General features: G+C 37.9%; 1 protein-coding gene across 1 annotated transcript in view; it reads right to left on the bottom strand.

Annotated features, from left to right (window-relative positions):
- The window catches only part of LOC106867632 (rootletin), a 301,162-nt gene that overhangs the window by 130,812 nt on the left and 147,317 nt on the right, over positions 1 to 23,033 (bottom strand). Inside the window, exon 2 of the mRNA XM_052976898.1 lies at positions 15,603 to 15,896. Coding sequence (XP_052832858.1) covers positions 15,603 to 15,896 — 294 coding nt within the window. The remainder of the gene's footprint in view (positions 1 to 15,602; positions 15,897 to 23,033) is intronic.

The following is a 23,033-nucleotide window of genomic DNA, read 5'->3' as shown; positions in this document are numbered from 1 at the left end:
TATATATATATATATATATATATATATATATATATATATACACACAGACGTGTGTGTGTGTGTGTGTGTGTGTGTGCGTGTGTTTGTCCTCCCAACATCACTTGACAACTAATGTTGGTGTGTTTACATCCCTGTAAATTAGCAGTTCGGCAACAGAGACCGATAGAATAAGTACTAGGCTTAGAAAGAATAAGTCCTGGGGTCGATTTGTTTGACAAAAGGCAGTGCTCTAGCATGGCCACAGTCAAATGACTGAAACAAGTAAAAGAAAATACCAGTTGGTGCTTGTCAATAGTTTTTTTCCTAAAATATTTTTCATGACCCTAGGCCGTGTGGTAATAAGTTTGTTTCCCAACTACATAGTTTCAGGTTCAGTGCCACTGTATGGCACTTTAAGCAAGTATCTTCTACTTTAGTCCCAGGCCCATCAAAGCCCTGTGAATGGTAAAGGCTAACCAAAAGAAATCTATTGTGTATATATGTGTGTGTGTGTGTGTGTGTGTGTGTGTGCGTTGCAATTTGAATTTGTGTGACAGTTGTAAATGAGTGTTCCTATCATATAGTCAGTGTCTGTCATTTCCAATCTTCCATGAAAACATGTCTTGTCATGGAGAACATTACCTTACAAACAGGTGAGGGTTGGTGACAGCTGAAGCATCTGGCCATAGAAAATCTGCCTCAATAAATTCCGCCCGACTCATGCAAACATGGAAAAATGAATGTTAAAAGGAAGATGATGAGCCAGTGGCCTTCTCAAAGGGAATGTGTGAGAAATATAGACAAACAACAACCGGTTAACATGACAACCTTCTGAAATATAACCAGGGCTGTCAAGTTGAAACAAAGAACTTTGACTCCGACTCCTCTATGTAATTAAGTAATTGTGGTCTCTTATACCGACTCCGACTCCAGCTACCCCTTAATTGTTTCCAACTCCATGACTCTGCAGCCCTGAATATAACAATATCGCTTCCAACACACAGACCCAAATTCTTGCAAAATAAATTCATCAAATACCTTTCATGCTCAACCAGTCCCTTTTCAACTCATTTGTGCTTTTGCCTCTTGCTCCCATCAGACAAATCTTTCACTCGTTACATTCAACAGATTAGACTTATTTCTCTCTAATTACCACAAACCTGCATATTTAATATCCATATCATACAATACTGCAGTGTTCAGACCTGTGGTTCTTGACCATTTATCATCCCTCCCTTTGGTTCTTATTTTACTTAGGTGGACCCTCATAGCTATTCGATGTTTTTTTTTTTTAAATCCCATTATATTTTTATAGTTAAATATTTTTAGGGATTGTGTTAAAACATTTTGTGTATTGTAGAAGTATAACCAATTCTATTGCACATAAATTTTAGCCAGAAAATCTTACATGGACCCCCAAGGGCCATGTGAACCTTGGTTGGGAATCACTGCTTTAGACAGATATGAGTTTCTTGGCAGATCTGTTTTAGATCTGCCTTTTGCTGCCACAAGAGCCGCCATTGCTGTCATCGTTAGCATCATTTAATTTCTGTTTTTCATGCACGGTTGGATGGTTTGATAAGAGACAATGAACCAGAGGACTGTGCCAAGCTCAAATGTCAGCTTTATTATGGCTTCTATGGATGCCCTTCCAAATGCTAACCACTTCACAGAGTGTACAGGGTGCTTTTTACATGGCACTAGTACAAGTAAGGTCACCTCACCAAGTAACTTACTAGACAAGAACCCCTCCTCTGAGTCAGGGAATGTAATGTTGAGGGTGATGGCTTTTATGCCAGGTGATGAGAGATTAAAGTATGATAGAGGGACAGAAACAGGTGCCTTGCAGTAGAGAAGAAACATGGATATGAAAAAGGAGCGATAATGGTGGTGAAGAGGTGTCAGGGTGTACCCTCAAGTTACAGGAAGGTAAATATAAAAAAGAGGGTCCATTAAATATGCAACACATATTCCAACAAACTGACCAACCCACCCACATAACATTTCAGTAGGTGAGTTTCATTTTTTTCATTTTTATATTTCTATATTTTTCAGACATCAACAAAACCAATGACAAACCCAAGTAAGGTATCAAAGATTTTAACATAGAATTATACATAGTTATTCTGCGAAGCCATGTCAAGTCAGTGTGGCAGAGTAGGCTCATCAAACCAGTAGGATCTCAAGCTCAAATTCATGGCCATCACATCAGACTGTGGTTGGTGGAGAGAACATGCTGAGGTCTTCGTCCTGCAGTGGACTGAACATAGGCGGTCCAATACAATCCGATTGATAGGTGTACAGATGACCGTGTGGTTTAAAAGACTGCTTCCCAACCATGGGGTTTGGGGTTCAGATCCACTGTACAGCACCTTGGGCAAGTATCTCCTACAATAACCTCAGGCTACTCAAAACATTGTAAGTTGATTCAATAAACAGAAATTGAAAGAAACCTTTTGTATATACATGTACATGCATGTGTGTGTGTGTTTGTGTGTATGCTTATGCTGATATCACAAGATGGTTGGAAGTGAGCATTGCTGTCATCCAAGCAATGTCCTTCATTTCCAATCTTCTTCCAGGAAAAACCTGTCTGGTGATGGGGAAATATGACCAAATTTGGAAAGAGTGAGGGTTGGTGATAGGAAGGGCATCTGGCCATAATAAATCTGCCTCGACAAATTCCATCTGACCTATGGGGAAGCATAGAAAAGTGGGCATTGGCCCTTCAGTATTTAAACAGGCCACATGTGGCACAAATATTTTGCCTTTTTTTATGTTCAAACTAGCCAGATCTGGTTTCCCCACACCTACCCTACAAATCACATCATCGAAATCTCAAAGCTACCAGATAACACATGAATAATTAAAAGCAAAGTGACTAAACAAGTGTTATTACATTTGACAGAGGAATCTGAATGCCAAAGAGTTAAAAGAAAAAAAAATAGAGAGTCAAATGAAGCCAATGTCTCTTCTCAAATATTTACAAAACAACAGCAAACAAACAAATAAAATAACAATCCCACGACTGGTAAATAAATAAATAAACAAACTAAAAAAAAGGCTTATAAAATTAATTTAAACAGAACTGTAAAACTTTCAACGTTAGAAACCACATAAGAATGTAATTTAATTATAATTTAATGGCAGTAGAGATTGGAATTAAATAATAATAATAATAATAATAATAATAATAATAATAACAACAACAACAACAATAGTTAACAGAAGTAGCATTTAAAATAGCTAACAAAATTATATAAATATATTTATACAGACCTAAATTTAGTGTGTAATAATTAATAATTAATTTATGTTTAAATTATATTATGGCAATGTATGTCTCTATGGAGTGTGTGTGTGTGTGTTTGAAGAGGAGTTTGTGCATATTTGCATATGGTAATAAAATTTGATTAATAAAATAAATTCAAATTATTTTATAACTTCAAAATAATTATAAAAATTTACCCAAAATTCTAGATCTGTTAAATATCACGTTAATTTCAAGTCAATATTTAATTAAATTCAATTTCATATCGTTAACTTTAGAGAAGTTATGCAATGTCACTATGAGGACATAAACACATGTATATCTATCTATCTATCTATCTACATATCAAATATATACACATACATTAATTTCTGTGAGTATGTACACGTACATGCATATCTACACATAAATTTTTCAAGTTACCCACATATCATTTATCTGTCTGTCTGCCTGTCTATCCATCCATCTATCTATCTACCTACCTACCTGTCTGTCTATCTATCTGTTTGTCCATCTATCTATCTATCTATCTATCTATCTATCTATCTCTCTGTTTGTCTATTGATCCATCTATCTATCTATCTATTTATCTCTCTCTCTGTTTATCTATCTTTCTATCTATCTATCTACATACATACATGGAATGACAGAAAAAAATGTGACTGCTAAGACCCCTAAGATCATACACATTGTTATACAACAGCGTCTGTCTCTAAACTAATCTAAAAACATTTACACATTCAAAGAAATATTAAGTGCACTTACAACATATATATATATGATGAATGTATTTTCAGAGAATGCACGCCAACACAAGAATTGCACGTTCAAGTCGAGCGACTAATGTCATAGGAAAGTAAAGTACAAGAAACATAAAACAGAAAGCAAAAAAAAAAAAAAAAAAAAAGCTCTCCCCCACCCAAAAGGAAAAAGAAAAAAGCCAATGACCGGGAAAGTAAAAGAAATAAATAAGTGTTACTGTCCCATTACTAATTTCTGTTTTTAGTAGGCTTGATCAAACTGGTATATAAATAAGATACAAGGTGACAGGGGGTGGGGTCTTTATCAATTGATAACCGTGTAAACAATGTGATGTTGATGATGCTGGTGACGCTGATGATGTTGGTGATGCCGATGATGTTGACGATGGTGGTGATGATGGTGATGATGCTGAAGGTGATGTTGATGATGTCCAGTTGAAGAGACAGAGAGATTGGATAGAAATAGATTCTCTCAGGGAGTTGATTAGGAAAAAAAGGAAGAGAAAGAAACCCTGGGCTGTGTTTTGGTTGAGATTTATTTAGCTTTCTTTAGTGTTGATGATATGATGAAGAGTGAGTGGGATGATCATCATGGTAGTGGTGGTGGTGGTGGTGGTATTAGAGATGGCAGGGATGATGATGATAGTGGTGGTGGTTGGTAGAGATGTTAGTGGTACTGGTGATCTCAGTGATTGTGGTGGTGGTAAAGTATTGGTGATGGTGGTAGTGTTGGTGTTGGTGGTGGTCAGCAGAAGTTAGCTAAGTCTGTTGTTGAAACTTATCAAAATAAATTGAGGGATAGAAATTAAATACATACATTAATACACAGCCCCATCCGCCACCCATCACCACAAATAACACACACGCACACACATATATATTTGTGAAACACTGTGTGTTTGGTGTTGTTTGTTTGTTATAATGTTTTAAACAAACACAGAATAGGTTGCAATAACAAACTTTCGAATTAACAACCAGTTTTCAATCGAAGTAATTGAAGTTATTTTTGAACCTCGACCCTTCATTAGGATTGCTTCTTAATTTAGCAACTGTTTTGCTTACACACACACATACACTCACACAAACACGTACAGAGAACTTACTGCATGCATGTATGTATATATTTGTGAGCAGACACATTGCATCTACGTTTCCATAACACACTGTGATTTATATAACAATCTTAACCTAGATTTATATAACAGTCTTACAACAATCTCACATTTTCAAATTATTACTTCATCTTCTCCTTTCAGCAATCCTCATTTTTTTTCTATGACATATTAACTGTTTTATTCCCTGATTGCCTTCAGGTGCCCTATTCCAACATGTGCACATAGGCCCTTTCCTTTTTTTCAATGATGAATGGAAACTATTCAGACAAGAAAAACAAGAGATAAAACAATAATTCAGATATCTGCATTAACTCAACCAAAAACGCCTTTAAGAGAAATAATTATGCAGTATATATTCTATTCTTTATTTAAGGTGGCGAACTGGCAGAATCATTAGCATGCCAGGTGAAATGCTTAGTGGTAGGTATTTCGTCTGTCTTTACGTTCTGAGTTCAAATTCCGCTGAGGTCAAATTTGCCTTTCATCCTTTCGGGGTTGATAAATTAAGTACCAGTTGTGTACTGGGATCGATCTAATCGACTGGCCCCCTACCCAAAAATTTCGGGTCTTGTGCCTAGAATAGAAAAGATTCTATCATTTATTTCTCTGTCTGTGTCGTCGTCATTATCATCGTCATGTAACGTGTGAAGGCATGTGGCTAAGTGGTTAGGGTATTTGACCCTTAATCATAAAGTCACAAGTTCAATTTCTGGTGACACCTTGTGTCCTTGAGCAAGACACTTTATTTCCTGTTGCTGCAGGAAATGAGTTTGTACCTGTAATTCAAAGGGGGCCAGCCTTGTCACTTTCTGTGTCATGCTGAATCTCTCTGAGAACTACGTCAAGGGTACACATGTCTGTGGAGTGCTCAGCCACTTGCATGTTAATTTCACAAGTAGGCTGTTCCGATGATCGGTTCAACTGTCTGTGTCTTTGTTTGTTCCCAACTACTATTTGACAACCAGTGTTGGCCTGTTTACATCCCCATAGCTTAGTAGTTTGGCAAAAGGGCATAACAGAATAAATACCAGGCTTCAAAAAAAAAAAAAAATGAGTACTGGGGTTGATACATTCGACCAAAAATTCTTCAAGGCAGTGCCCCAGCATGGACACAGTCTAGTGGCTGAAATGAGTGAAAGGCAAAAGATATAATATATACCAGGGCTGTGGAATTGAAACAAAAAACTTCGACTCCGACTCTGACTCCTGTACTATTTGCACCTCTGACTCTGACTCCTGTACTATTGGCACTTCCAACTCAGACTCCTCTTTATGTAATTAAGTGATTGTGGTCTTCTACATATCTCATAAAGCATATGCATACGCTTGCACTTTGAGTCGGCCCCTATCTTACAACTGGTTTATATTAAAGAATAAAGATATTGTGAGTCAGAGTTGATATAGTTTTACTGACTCTGACTCCAGCTACCCCTTAATTGTTTCCCACTCCGATTCCACAGCACTGATATAGATATACACACATAGATGTAGACATATGTGCTGTTTAAAAGATAAGAAAGTATCTTTTGAATGAGATTCAACAGCCTCCTTTAGTGTTTGAGACTCTATAAAGGGTCATAGATGGTGCCTTCCCTCTTGAATTAAAAAAACATTTTCTTTTAATATTGATATGTTATTTTCAATAAACAAGGTATGAATGTATTTCACTTTATAAATTATCAGCTCCCAGAAACATTTCCGCAACTCACCCCTAAATTACTTGGGTTTGATTCGAGTTAGCTACCATGTCTCCCTTTATATTTCTAAAGATGCACAGACTAGTGGTTAAAGTGTTGATCTCACAATCATAAGGCTCTATTTCAATTCCTGGATCGGGTGGTATGTTGCATCCTTTGAGCATCATTTCATACTACTTAATTGCATTCAGCTGTGAATGGGGACCAGCTTCTTGCTCCTTCCAGCTCAAGTGCTGGAGGGTTGAGAAAGTGTCTAGATCTGCTCGTAACTACACAGGCACCTAAAAACAATTAGTGAAAGCATGGTATAAGCCACTAGGTCATACTGGCATGTGAGTAATGATTGAGCTATAAGCTATTAAAGCTAATGGGGAAAAGCCCAAATGCTTCAAAATTCCCTTTGCCTTTCCATGAGTCATTCCAGTCAAATTCAATAGAATACTATTGGCTATGTTCTCAAATCCTTCTCAAATTTTTACCATTTGTTTATTTTCAGGAAAGAAATATTTTCTGAAATTTTCAACCTCATAACTTATTTGGGTCAGACGTGGCTAATTGGAATATAAAAAAAGGTAGAATATTTGAGCCAGACATGGCTGGTTTAAATGCTAAAGGGTTAAGGAGCACTGGAAAATTTTCAATTTTTTAATTTCTTCTATTTTAAAAAGGTTCAAAATTCAAATAACATTTATTCTCTGCTTTGGGAAAGCCATTTCCTTAAAACTGAACCATAAAGAGTTTCTAAAACAGTAAGAACCAGTTGTTGTAATACAAAATCTTCAGAATAATTCAAAGTTGAAAATGTAAAAGAAAACAAAAATCATTGGCAAAAATCAGGCATACATGATGCCATGCACAAATATAATTGTGTGAGGCATCGACACTTATATAAGATATACGCTTGAGAAGACTGGTTGAGTCAAGTAAAACCAATGTCGTAGCTGTGGCCAGTTCCTCTTGACTGGCTCCTGTGCTGGTGGCACATAAAAAGCACCATCCAAACGTGGTCGATGCCAGATCCACCTGACTGGCTCCCATGCCAGTGGCATGTAAAAAGCACCAGCCAAACGTGGTTGATACCAGTACCCCCAGACTGGCTCCCATGCCTGTGACATGTAAAAAGTACCATCCAAATGTGGTTGATGCCAGGTCCGCCTGACTGGCTCCCATGCCGGTGGCACATAAAAAGACCATCTGTATGTGGCCAATGCTAGTACCCTCTGATTGGCCTGTGCTGGTGGCACATAAAAAGTACTATCTAAACATGATCAATGCCAGGCCCGCCTGACTGGCTCCTGTGCAGGTGGCACGTAAAAAGCACTCATTACACTCTCAGGGTGGTTGGCGTTAGGAAGGGCATCCAGCTGTAAAAACATTGCCAGATCAGATTGGAGCCTGGTGCAGCCTTCTGGCTCTCCAGACCTCAGTCAAACCATCCAACCCATGCCAGCATGGAAAGCGGACGTGAAATGGTGATGATGATGATGATGAATCTGCCTGTTACATATGTCAGTCACCAAGTGATTTTTTTTTTATAGTACAATAAGAGATTTATTTCTACATTAGGCAGACTTGGAAGTTAATGAGTGTACAGTAAAAGAAACAAGGTGACAATGAAACGCAGCAGAAGATAAGACTTAATCCTTCTAATATCTTAAAACCAAAGCTGTCGTTCTGCCAAAACCACTTGGCACTGAACAAAACAACTAGATTAGATATTTACCTCCAGAAAGAATGATTGTTTCTTCACCTCTGAGAGTTAAAAGTACTAAACCAGGGCAAATAGGTGCATGATTCAGTACAGTTTTTATTGTCGTTGTTGTTACTATTTAACCCGAGATCAATCCTGATTGAACATGCCTCTAATCAAAGGTGGCCCACCTATGATCATCCTAGATTTTCTTTTTATTTATCCAAATGTATCTTGGACTACATAATCCAATGTTCTTTTGTTTTTAAGACGATAGGCACAGGCATGACTGTGTGGTTTAGAAGTCACTTCTCAACCGTGTGGCTTCTGGTTCAGTCCTCCTGCATGGCACCTTGGGCAAGTAACTTCTACTATAGCTATTTCCAGAAGACTCACATAGCCTTTTAGGACTACATTGTCTAATGTATTCTCGCCATTTTTTCTATCAGACAACAAAGGTGCGATTTAAGGGAATTTGGTTGCTATTTCTAGCTGACTGAGTGACCACATAGTCTTTTAAAAATACATGAACTTAAGTATTTTCTCCAGTTTTTTAACAGACAGCAAAAGTGTGATTTGAGGAAATTTGGCTGCTATTTCCAGCAGAGTTACCACATAGACCTTTAGAAATACATTAATTAATGTATTCTCTTCTCTGTTTGCCAGACTAAGGGTGTTTTTACAAGGGAGTCTGACTGCTCTTTTCAGCAGACTGAGTGACCATATAGTCCTTTAGAAAATACATTAACTAGTGTTTTCTCTTCATTTTTCATCAGGCAGCAAAGGTGTGATTCGAGAAAATTTGGTTACTATTTCTAGCAGATTGAGTAACTACATAGCCTTTAAAGACTACATTATGTATAGCATTATCTCCATTTTTTATCCAACAGTAAAGGCGTGATATGAGGGAATTTGACTGCTATTTCTAGCAGACCGAACAGCCTCATAAAGGCTCTCATTGAGCTCATATACAATACAGGGTTTACTGTAGGCATGTTGCATGTCTTTTGTTTTCTTTATATACTTCAAAGTTGAGCAAATTTAGGGAGAAAAACTTGCATGAGAAAGAAAGAAGCAAGAATATTTTTAGACAACAGCCATTGCAACAAACCTTTTTCAGTTTCGTTAGGACTGCTTTATAGAAATTCTTTAGCAACAGCTACAAAGTAATCTGATAGAGGTTAAAATTACTATAGAAATAACGACTTCCTTTCCATAATGAAAGACAAGTTGATAAAAATCATGAGGAGAAAAACAAACAAAAAATTCATAAAAAGAAAGAACTAAATCTTGAATGCAAGATGTCTTGAATTGTAGAATAGTTTTATAATTGTTGAGAATTATTAGGGGAAAAAAAAGAAGAAAAAAACTTAATGAGTAACGAATGTACATAATTTAAGGAAGTTGATAAGATTGGTAAGGGGTTTTATAATCTTGCAAATTAGTGATTGGGTATAATTGCATGTTGTACACATATATATATGTGTGTGTTGATGGAAAGGTAACTGGAATACCAGTTTAGTTTAATGATGATGATGATGATGATGATGATGATGACAATGATAATCGTGATGACAATGATCATGATGATGATGATGATAATGATGACAATAAAGATGATGATGATGATGATAATGATGACAATGATAATCGTGATGACAATGGTGATGATGATGATGAGGACAGTGATGATGATGATGATGATGATGATGATGAAGGTCTTGGCTATAGTGGTGGTGGTGGTGGTGGTAATGACGATAGTGATGGTTTGGGTTGTAGTGGTGGTGGTGCTGTAAATAGTTACGCACGAAGACGAAATGCTGAAAGATGATGATGTCGATGTCAATTATCGATGACTGGGTGTTTTGCTAACGATGTTAGAAGAGGATGGCAATGATGGCAATGATGACAATGACGATGGAAATTGATGACGACAGCAGCAGCAGCAGTAATATCAGCGACAGTAGCACCAACTGTGAAATTACTTGAAAGATTTAGTAGCAGTAATTATTGTCTGTGTCTTCATGTGTTTGTCCTGGGTTCTTCTACACCAGACCAGGAAGACATTAGCAGAAGACATTAGATAGAGGAAGAATTTTTCTGCAGACACTTTGATACAATGCAATAAAAAAAAAAGAATCATACAAGAGCAATTAAGGAGTTAATCTTTATCAGACAGGGCATCCTAAAAATAGAATCTACTCCTCGTTTTCTTATCTTAAAGAATAATCTTTGTAACAATCATGGAAGTAAAAATTACTTTGGTTAGACACACTCACAGACACTTATGATAAAGCATATCACAAGCAACAAGGATATTATTTAATGTCTGCTTTTCATGCTGGCATGGGTTAGAGGTTTTGATTGGAATTGATAAGCTGGATGGCTGCACCAGGTTCCAGTTTGATTTGGCAATGGTTTCTATGGCTGGATACCCTTCCTAATGCCAACCACTTTATTGAGTGTAACGGGAGCTTTTTATGTGCCACCAGCATGGGTGCCATTTACATGACACTGGCAACAGCCATGGCTACGATTTCATTTAGCTTGCCCTCACTGGGGCAAAGAATGAGGGAGACGATACTAAGACAGACATCAATGGAATGGGAGGATAAAAAATATATACATAAATGTATAGAAAGTATACATAGTGTACAATAAGACAGAGAAGGGAAGAATACAATAGCAAAAAGGAAATAATAATAATAATAATAATGAAGAAGAAGAAGAAGAAAACAGCATTATTAAGGACAGCTAGGATACTTAAGAAGGTTCCTGGCATCTAAGGTTACTTGTTGTAGCCCAATGTTAGGAATTTTTCTTTTCCAACGGTTTATTCTGTTGTTCATTAATGGAAGAACAAAAAAGGATAAATATATGTGTATGTATATCTGTGTGTATGAGAGAAAGAGAGAGGGGGGAGAGGGAGAGAAAGAGAGAGAGAGAGAAAGAGAGAAAGAAAGAGAGAGAGAGAGAGAGAGAGAGAGAGAGAGAGAGAATGTGAATGTGTGTGCACACATCTGGTTTGTCATTTCCAGATGGCAGTTAATGAAAAGAGAATTTTGTTACCATACTTTTCCCCCACTCCAACCCATATCAATAGATTCTGTGATGATACAATAATATCAAGCACACTGGAAATGGAGAGGATATCAAATAAATGATAATATTAACAGAGATCCTACGTAGATAAGCATTCATTCACACACTCAGTTTGTGTGTGTCTGTAGTGTGTCACAATTAAGTCTTTCACATGCAGACACTTAGCCTCAGAAGAAAAATCTCATCGAAATATTGAAATATATTTTAAGACCCATCATGCCAAGCAAAATTGCAGCCGTGGCAGATACTGGTGTCATGCAAATTGGCACCCGTACTGGCGGCACGTATTAGCAACCCAGCGTCATACAAATGGCAACCCATGTTGGTGGCATGTAAAAGCATCCATTACATTCTCGGAGTGGTTGGCATTAGGAAGGGCATCCAGCTGTAGAAAACCAAGCCAATCAGACTGGAGACTGGTGCAGCCTTCCACTTACCAGCCCCGGTCAAACTGTCCAACCCATGCCAGTAATGGACCAGCTCCAGCATTTGAACTCTGGAAGAGGAAACATAGGGAAAACAAGTCAATTTTACTACCGTCAATTCAGTTTTTGTCCCCATCCTCACCTGTGGTAAATATGATTGTATATAAAAAGTAAAGACCCCCTTTGGTTATGAGTGACCATTGGATTGCACCTAGAAGTACCCTTCGAGGCACAAGTCTGGGCAAGGTTGTTTATGGAAGACCAGCAATCACCCATGCATAGCAGCCTCCCCTCTCCATACCATCGATGTTATCCAAGGGAAAGGCAAAGGGGCCGATACAACTTGGCACCAGTAATGTCACAACTAATTTCTGCAGCTGAGTGAATTGGAGCAATGTGGAATAAAGTGTCTTGCTCAAGAACACAACTCACAGCCCAGTCCGGGATGTGAACTCAGTACCTCATGACTGCAAGCCCAATGCTCTAACCACTGAGCCATGCGCTTTCACATTGTTTATACAAATGACCAAATCTGAAAGATTTCTGGAGTAATGTTACTCGAGGGGGTTGCATAGTTCAGAGATCAGGGAGTCTCTCCAGGTCAATCCGTTACTTCTCTGCATTGAGAGGTCAGTTTTGTGACTGCAGACATCTTATTAGAATACCACAGGAAAGAATCACAAGATGGATTCTTCACCTGAGCCAACTGGCAGGAGACCTAGGGGTAGACTGTGAACTGAGAATGAAGTAGTTGGGTAATATCCATAGTTACATTTGGGAATCCAGCCAGAAAGTGTAATAATGACAGTTGATTTTGACTGGACCCTATTGAACACCAGGAATTGAACACATGACTTTATGACCTTAAGCCAAACACCCTAACCACTCAGCCACGTCCCTTCACGTAACATAGAAGGAAAAGGAACATAACAACGATAACAGAACAACACAAATTTTTTTTGTGTTTCTTTTCATTTTTTTGCTTTGTTTGTCCTCCATGCACACAAAGTAATGCTTCTTTTTCCTAAACAGCCACAAACTCAACTCCCTTGCTCTTGATCTCTCTTCTCGTGTTCACAAACCACACTCAACAGAACAAGCTTCTCCCCCCACCCCACTCCACCCCAAGCATATTACAAACCCCTTGCAAATGACATGTTCTTTGTTTTTATCTTTTCTTTTCCTTGTTTATCTTTTGCTGCAATCTGATCCATGTGAGAAGCTGTTTATACTTTGACTGGAAACCTGGAAATTTCACATTACCTGAGCTTATATATACATATATATATATATATATATATATATATATATATATTTTCAAAATGTAACCACATGTGAATCATTGGCTATTTCTTTAGAAGAGCTTTACTCGAAATATTAACCTTTCTTTCCTTCCCTGAGTGTCTGCTCATACTTTACATGTACCACATGCTCATGTTGTTGTTTTCTTGTGTTTGTTCTTCGTTTTTGGATTTACTATATATATATAAAAATATATATATATATGAAGAGAGAGAGAGATAGATGGGGGGAGAGGATTTGTAAAGTATAATTTGAAATTAGAGATTAAGGAATTACTCAACAGTAATCAATTTGTGCATTTTCTGATGCCAAAGTTTCAAATTATATCGTTTATAGATGTGTATTAAAATTTATTTACATGAAAATTTTAATAAAAATCTCATCTATTTCAAGCCAAATTTCAAGGGATTTAGCTTTAGATGGCTTGAGGGATGGCAATGAAGTTATTAAATTTGATTTCTTCAGGCATGGCTGTGAGGTAAGAAGTTTGCTTTTTGGGTGTAAGGTTTCAGGTTCAGCCCTTCTGCATGGCACTTTGGGCACATTCAGATGGTGCTTTTTACATGCCACCAGCACGGAGAGCCAGTCAGATGGTACTGGCAACAACCCACACATGAATGGTGCTTATTGTGTGCCACCAGCATGGGAGCCAGTCAGGTGATTCAAAAGTACTTTTAAATGGGCTGGTTATGTGACACTGGTATAGGCTATGGCTGTGATCTCACTTTACTTGCCGGGTCTTCTCAATCACAGCATATCTCCAGAGGTCTCAGTCTCTTGTCATCGCCTCTGTGACGGCCAATGTTTGAAGGTTGTGCTTCACCACCTCATCCCATGTCTTCCTGGCTCTCCCTCTTCCATGGATTCCTTCCACTGTTAGGGAGTGACACTTCTTCACACAGTTCTCCTCATCCATCCGTAGTACATGACCATACTAGCGTAGTCGTCTCTCTTGCACACCACATCTGATGTTTCTTATGTCCAACATTTCTCTCGGAGCATTTACCCTCTGTTGTGTGTGCACACTGACATTACACATCCAGTGAATCATATGTATGTATGTGTGTGTGTGTGTGTGTGTGTATATATATATATATAAATTTAAATAATAAGGGTGAAAAATTGAATATTAATTTGATTAATATCAATTTAAAACCAGTGGCCTAGCATATTGAAAAATCTGAAGATTCAGAAAAATTACATACATATAAGAGGGATGACCACTAAGTGGACATCCATTATGCTAGAAGAAGACCACCTTTGGTTTTTTGACCACTAAGAAAAGATCTTGTCTTAGTGGTCAGACCATAGGTGGTCTTCTCCTAGCATAATGGATGTTCACTTAGTGGTCATCCCTCTTATATGTATGTATATATATATGTGTGTGTGTGTGTGTGTGTGTGTGTGTATACAGGTTATCGTCAACTTAGACCACAATTGGCTCCGACTAACTGGTCATAAGTTGGCCTATAGGCCTACATTGCTTTGTTTTATATTTTTACATTCTTAAGCAACATTCTCAGGTGAAAAACATACACAGCATTCTGTATTATACTATTATGTTGGCATTAGTCAAAAATTTCGGAGTTTTAAGCAGTTGTCTTATAAACAAATACAAGGTTACCTCTGCGACAGGATATTCATCCAACACTTGGGATAACCACAGTGGTGATCAATAACCAAACCTAGGGTAAGCGTTTGATAGCTGACATCACCTGTAGACAGGTTAATTTCTAAGAAATTAAACCCATTACATTTCAACTGGACTATTTATTATTGCTGCTGGGAGCTGATGCACTAATCGTCGTAAAGTCGATTGGTTGCAAGTCAAATAGGTCATAAGTCGACAACAACTTGTACATATATGTGTGTTTCTGTTCCCCCACCGCTGCTTAACAACCAATATTGGTTAGTTGATGTAACTTAGTGGTTCAGCAAAAGGGACTGACAGAATACGCATCAGACTTTAAAAAGCATGTAATGTGAGTGGATTTGGTAAAAGGAAATTGTGAGGAAGCCCATCATGTAACAAATTTATGTGTGTGTGTTTGGGTCTGTGTTTGTCCCATACACAGACATACACACCACTTCACAACAGATGTTGGTTTGTTTATGTCCTAGTAAATTAGTGGTTCGGCAAAAGAGACCAATAGAAAAAGCACGAGGATGAAAATCCATCAAGGTGGTGTCCCAGCTTGGCCACAGTCCAATGACTGAAAGAAACAAATAAAAAGTAAAAGATAGATGCTATCTTACTTACCCGGTCACTTAGTGCACTATATTTGATTCCTAACTCATCTCTTTCAGCACGACTTGCAGACAGTAAGTCTTCAACTCGGTTGAGCTCCATGGCGAGGAGACGGTTCTCTTCTTGCATCACATCCAAATTATGTGATGGTGTCTGAGAATTTGCTGCCATGTAAGTATGGCTTGAACTATCACCACCGAGATTTTTGGTGATAATTTCACGGATTTTTGCCTTAGTCAAAGAATTTGACTCATCCATCTTTGACGGGAAACTGCAGCTGTCTTTTAAGATTGAATCTTCAAGTTTCTGGAATAAACAAAAAAGCAAAAATATATCAGAATATTTTAGTGAGAATTTGAAGTTTTAAAAACTAAGAATAAACTGAAGGAAATTTCTTTAAAAACATTTGTATGTGCACAGGTCGACTAAGCAAAATTAACCCCTTTGGCACTTAGTGGAAGCACATGGCTTAGTCCACTCACCTGGGAAAAATGAGTAATCCTGCGATAGACTGGCATCCTGTCCAGGTGGGGAATTTATATGCCATGGAAACCAGGAAACGGGCCCTTATGAGTCAGCATGACTCAAGAAGGTAACTTTAACTTTTTTTTTGCACCAATCTGCCTGTGACCACCCCTGCTTCTGTGACACAAACTTCCTGTTTTAAAGTGATATAATTTTTTTTACAAAAACCTTCCATTAAAACTTCTTGTTAATTTATGTTCCAAACATTAGTTAAATAAGGATAAAGTTATTTACTAAATTCTTTATTATTTTTTAAAGAAAAATGTGGCTGGGATGGTTAATACCCCAGGGAGGAAGAACTGAGAAAAATGCTAAGTGTGGGGGCTTAGTGGAGGTGATGCAGTAAGGTGTGGTGAGAGGAAGAGAGTTAGGTGTGTTAGGTAGACCTTGTAGGAGTTGTACGCAACTAGATTGTTCAGACTTACAGAGGCCATTTGTCAGAGTTACAGTTAGGATGGCGACACATGTTCTGTGGCGCAGACCTATCAAACCCATCACAACATGGGAATATATGTTAAAAAGGGAAATCATTGTCATCATCATCATCATCATCATTTAATGTCCACTTTTTCAAGGCTAGCATGGGTTGGACAAAATTTGCTGAGGCAGAATTTTTCATGGGCAAAATGTCCTTTGTGTTGCCAACCCTCACTTGTTTCCAAGAAGAGTAATATTTCCCCACAACTGGACATGTTTTTCAGAGAAGATTGGAAATGGAGAAAATTGCTTGCTCATTTATAACCATCACATAATGTCAAGATAAGGGTACACACAAATATATATACTAAAAAAATACATATACACAACAGACTTCTATTAGTAACCATCAACCAAATTCACTTAGAAGGCTTTGGTTGGCCCAAGGTTATAATAGAAGACACTTGCCAAGCAGTGGAACTGAACCTGAGACCACATGGCTTGGAACCAAGGCTCTTAATCACACAGTCACTCCCGTGTGTCACATCAGGCAGGAGATGGGAAAAACTGATAGGGCACAGAAAGTGTGTCAATAGCCAGCTGGAGGAGACGTCTTCCTAGGGCTACAAGCTACAGTAGCATTCACCCTTAGTGGTTAGCCGCATTTAAGTGGCAAATATACTTCACGAGATATATACATATATATATGTAAAGACATATATAAATATATACATATAGAGAGAGATAGCTAGATAGATAGATAGATATCAAACAAACTAATAAGGCCAATTGGAAAGTCATCAGGAGCGATGCCATAATTAGTTAATTGAAAATTAATATTTTTCAAGTATGAGGTATATGAGATTCTGTCATTTGCCAATTTGAAGGAGAGAGAGATGGAGCAGGGAAGAGACAGAGGGGAGAGGAAGATACAGTTATTAACTGGAGATAACAAGGAACCTTATAAAAGAAAAAAGAACAAAAAAGACAAGGAACAGTTTCGTGTGGTGGTAGGTCAGGTCAGGTCAGGTCAGGTCAAAGCAGGAACATATGATAAATTAGATGAGAAAATAAGATATGTTGTGAGTTATTAGTTGACAATTTTATCGCAATGAAAACATTAGATTAAACAAAGAAATTGCTTTGCCGTTTGATGAATCATTCCTAAGTCTTTTCAACAGATGAAACTATAAAAATATAAGTTGGTTCAATGAGGGAGTCTTTATGAAGTGACTGAATCTGCTGGAATTAGCATCCAAGTCTCCCTCATATCACATCCTGGTATCATATAAAAAAGAGGGGCATTTTATGTAATGCAATCCTACTCTCACCCACGAAAAATAATTTTTTAAAAATCACTGCTTCAAGGGCATTCATCTATGATCAAGCAGACTTCAACCAGGCTTCACCCTGGGTTGTACAACATTAGCAAAAGTCATAGTAATTTTATTGCATTAAGTTTTAAATTTTGAACTGGCCATATCCAGCCAAAATATTCTATCTCAGTTTTTGTGTTCAAACCAGCCAGACCTGGCCTCTCACACCAACCCTGCAATGTCATTCTAAAAATAATCACATCATTGAAATCTTAAAGCTATGAGATAATTCAGGATTAATTGAAAGCAATGTAAATAAATTAGCATTGCATTTGAAAAAGAAGAAAACCGAATGCTAAAGGGTTAATCAGTTCCAACTGTGAATTGAAATCAAGTTTGTAAGTTTGGTTTCCAGGGAACACATTCTTCAATATGGAGCTGTCTATAGAACATGTTCCACCTCACTGTGGTGCTGTCTAGAAAAAGTAACATTTTTTAAACCTTAAATAAATAAGCAAAAGGTAGGAAAAAGAAATTTTCTTTAGAATATAAATGCTTTTTTTTTTCTACTTTTTGAGATTCATATATATACACACACACATATATATATTATATGTATGTATATTTCATATGTATACATGCATACATATCTGTGTGTCTTTCTCTCTTTCACATACACACACATATATAGAATGTATATATGTATGTAATTGTCCAGTTTTATTTCAAGATTTTTTGTCAATAAAGAGCCGGTTTCTAACCTAGATCCAAGGCCCCTTCATTCGAATTTCAACATCAACAACAGGGTCTTTTGTTTATATGTATGCATGTATGTATGTGTGCAGACTTGCATGTTTTGTTTTATGTATGTATTCTCATGCATGTAGTTGCATATCTAGACATGCTCATATATATTTAAATGATAAACTTCTGGAAAGTTTTACAGATCTTTACAGTTCCAGTGATAGCTTCCTCCTTTCTGGTTTTGAGAAGCCTAATTTCTCAAGATTGGTATGTGTGTTACATATCCCAGGGCCCTAATAATTACAGGTTTAAACCTGAACTTGTAATCTGGATAGAGTAAATTGCAGATTTCTCAATAGTTCAGCATAGGTATTCTCTTTTTCACTGATCTTTAACTAAAAACATTTATAAGGGGATGCTGAGCTACATTCAGAATCTTTTTTTTAAATAGAATAAGGTGGTAACCTTAAGATATCTGTAGAGTGAGATATATCAGTGAGTGTATTTATTAATAGTTTGTCATCAAAAGGAAATTGGTGTATAAATATATAAATATATATCTTAGAGAAAACCCTACCAGAAAATAAGATAAGAAATAGCATTTCTCTGTCCCTCTAGATGGAAACTTTATACATGTTATCATTAAGTAAACTTAAGAACTGCTTTTTAAGCATCGTTTTTAATGTTGCTTTGGCTTGATTGATTCTGTAAAACTGCTTTACCCAATTTCTTTTTGCCATTTGAGGCTATAATATTTCAAATTTCTTTGAAATTTCCTTCTCCCAGTTCTTCTTCGACAACTGCAGGGCTTGGCTACAATTTAATAGTGTTTCATATGGTTATTTCATACAGAGTGTGGGAGGCTCTGTGTAGATATAATACCTTTGGTGTCGAGAGCACATTGTCCCCTACATGGTAGAAGGGACAAGCACTCACTCACTCCCTAAATTGTTTATGTGTTGGCTCCAAGTGTCACACCCTAGTACACCACTTCAGCTGGCAGACTAATGCACACTAGCGGGGTGGAAGAGTGGTATCAACAACCCATGGCCAGGGCAGAGGAGTCTCAAGAAGAACAACGACCAGGTCTTTGTGACTGAAGGTGACCCACACTATACTTCATGGATGCCACCTAGCAGCCAACAGAGACAACTCCACTTACAGTCTCTTACTTAAATACAGCTGTCCCATAAAGCTAAGGCCTTGTAGCTCACGTAAGAACTCACTCTACAATAGGGGTGTGGAGGATGAGGGCTAAAACAACAGAGGAAAAATCTACATTTTGCATTGCATTACATTTATTTCCTCATAGTTCTGAGTTCAAATCTGGAGTTGCTTGATTTCATCTTTCATACATTCCCCCTACAAAATTCAGTCTTGCATCATTCTCATTTAACTTCCATGTTCCATGCTGGCATAGGTTGGACAGTTTGACAGAATGCAATGGACTACAGTGCCTGCTTTGGCATAGTTTCTATGGTTAGAGGCCCTTCCTAACGTCAATCCTTTTATAGCATGTATTGGGTGCTTTTTTTCATGGCACCAGCACTAGTGAGGTCGCCATGCAGCCTGCAAGACTAAGAAGACAAAACTAAATAAGAAATTAACCATAAATGTATCCTCATAGAATGATGAGCTGGCAGAATCATTAGCACAAGGGGCAAAATGCTTTGTGGCATTTTGTCCATTTTTACATTCTGAGTTCAAATCCTGCTGAGGCTGATTTTGCCTTTCATTCTTTCAGCATTGATAAGATAAGTACCAGTCAAGCCCTGGGGGTCAATGTAATCAACGTACCCTCACCCCTGAAATTGCTGGCCTTGTGCTAAATTTTAGAACCAATATTAAATGCATCCTCTCAGTAGAAACAATGTTTCAACTGGTTTTGATGTTTATTTTTTAATGATTTTTTCCCCCTCTGCTGTACCAGGTTAACCATCATATATGTATGTGTTTGTACCCCACCACTGATCAACGACCGATGTTGGTTTGTTTAGAACTTCATAACTTGGTTCAACAAAAGAGACCAACAGAATAAGTACCAGGCTTTAAAAAAGGACCCCCCCCCCCGAAGAACTAGGGTTGATTCATTCTTCTAAAACCCTCCAAGGTGGTGCTCCAGCATGGCTGCAGCCAAATGACTGAAACAAGTAGAAGATAGAAGGGAAAGATTCCTGATACCATCGAGATAACAAAGAAGTTGAGATGGAACCTATTTTCAGAATGTCAAATGATTTAAAACAATAGCTGAAGAGTTTGAAGTGCTGAGGCCTTTAAGCGCAAACACCATTTTCCTGTGTCTCTGATCCTTGTAGATTACAGCTTCATGGTACACATCATTGGTATCTCTGTCAGTAGGCGGAGCACAGCTTCATCAGGGTCTATATATCTTTTCCTTGTTTCAGTCATTGGACTGTGACCATGCTGGGGCACTGCCTTGAAGGGTTTTAGTCAAACAAATCAATTCTAGTACTTTGCTTTTTTTTTAAAATTCAAGTACTTATCCTATAGATCTGTTTTGCTGAACTGCTAACTTGCAGGGATGTAAACAAACCAGGACTGGTTGCCAGGTAGTGGAGAAGGAGATAAACACAGGCCCACACATACATCATCATCATTTAACATCCGTTTTCCATGCTGGCATCGGTGGGCCAGTTTGACTGGAGCTGGCAAACTGGGGAGCTACACCAGGCCCCATTTGTCAGTTTCGGTATGGCTTTTATGGCTGAGTGCTTTTCACGTGGCACCAGCACAACATATACATGTATGTGTGAGTGGAAGCTCATATGCTGGCATGGGTGGAATGGTTTGACAGGAGCCGGCCAGGCAGAAGCCTGCACCAGACTTCTGTCATACAGTTTCCCTCTACCAAATCAGCCACAAAACATTGATCAGCCCAGGGCTATACTAGAAGACTTTTACTGAAGGCAACATGCAGTAGGATTGAACCTGAAACCACGTGGTTGCAAAGCAAACTTCTTAACCACACAGCCATACCTTGCTCACAGAAGAGTTTTAGATGCATCAACATTTGTTTCATTAGAACTGAATATCATTTATGGACAAAAACTGTCTCATTTGAAAAACAAGACAAAATCTGTTATAAAACCTGACTTGGATATGTTAAATAAATTGATTTGTGATTAAATTTCTTTTAAATTTATTCATTAAAATTATCTAACAATGAAGATCAACCGAGAACCTGACATTTTATCAATCAATGAATCAGAAGAAAGAAATTATTTTCGATAATTCAAATTAATTAATTGTGTAGCAATATTAATTAAGTGAACTCCAGCTAGTTCCAAGCCCAAAACACTCAAAGTCGCTAGTTATCATCACACTGACATCAAACCATAGTTCTAATTAACACATCTATCATAATACAATCACCATCACTAATTATTCACCATCATCTTTTAACACCCCTTTTCCATGCTTGCCTGGGTCAGATGGAATTTGTTGAGGTAGATGTATGGCTGGATGCCTTTCCTGTCACCAACCCTCACCTATTTCCAATCAAAGTAAATATTTCCTCCCATAGTTACATTTTTCACAGAAGACTGCAAACAATATACCTCACTTGTTATGTCACTTACAATTATTACGATATCTCAACAAGGATACACACACACACATACATTCACCTGTCACAAGGTTCACAGACAACAGTTGGTTCTCATGCAGTTTGTCAAGTGGTATCTAAGAGACCAGAAAAGGTCACTCGGAAGGCACCCATGATGATGGAAAGATGAACTTGTGTAACAATTTAGGGTATGATGAAAAAGAATGACACAACCAAGAGAAAACGGGAATCACATAAAGAGCAGCAGTATATAATCATCCAACAGTCTAGTCAATACAGGCTATACCATCATCATTTAACATCCATTTTTCAAGCTGGCATGGGTTGGACGGTTTGACAGGAGCTGGCCAGCTTAAGGGCTGTTCAGGCTCCATGTCTGTTTGAGCATGGTTTCTATGGCTAGATGCCCTTCCTAATGCCAACCACTTTACAGAGTGTACTGGGAACTTTTACGCAGCACGGGCATGGGTTCTTTTTATGTGGCACCAGCAGTTATGAGCCCACAAGATTAGGGGTGCTCAGCTGGAGAGGGTTGCAGGGGATGAACCTGTATGCAAGGGCAACCATGCTTTTACTAAGCTTGACATGACTTTTCAAACCCAGCAAACCACCAAGAGTCTCAATCTCCTGTCATCCCCTTTGTGAGTCCCAACGTTTGTAGATCCTTTCTCACACGTCTCCCTGGGTCAACCCCTTCCATATGTTTCCTCCACAATTAGAGATCAGCACCTCTTGATGCAACTGTCCTCACTCATACATATTACATGGCCATACCAGTGCAGTTTCTTCTCTTGCACATACAGAGAGAGAGAGAGGGAGAGGGAGAGAGAGAGAGAGAGAGAGAGAGAGAGAGAG

The sequence above is a fragment of the Octopus bimaculoides genome, chromosome 26 (assembly GCF_001194135.2).
Source record: "Octopus bimaculoides isolate UCB-OBI-ISO-001 chromosome 26, ASM119413v2, whole genome shotgun sequence".
Taxonomy (NCBI): Eukaryota; Metazoa; Mollusca; class Cephalopoda; order Octopoda; family Octopodidae; genus Octopus; species Octopus bimaculoides.
Note: the sequence above shows the minus strand (reverse complement) of the source record. Positions and strands in the feature narration are given on the sequence as shown.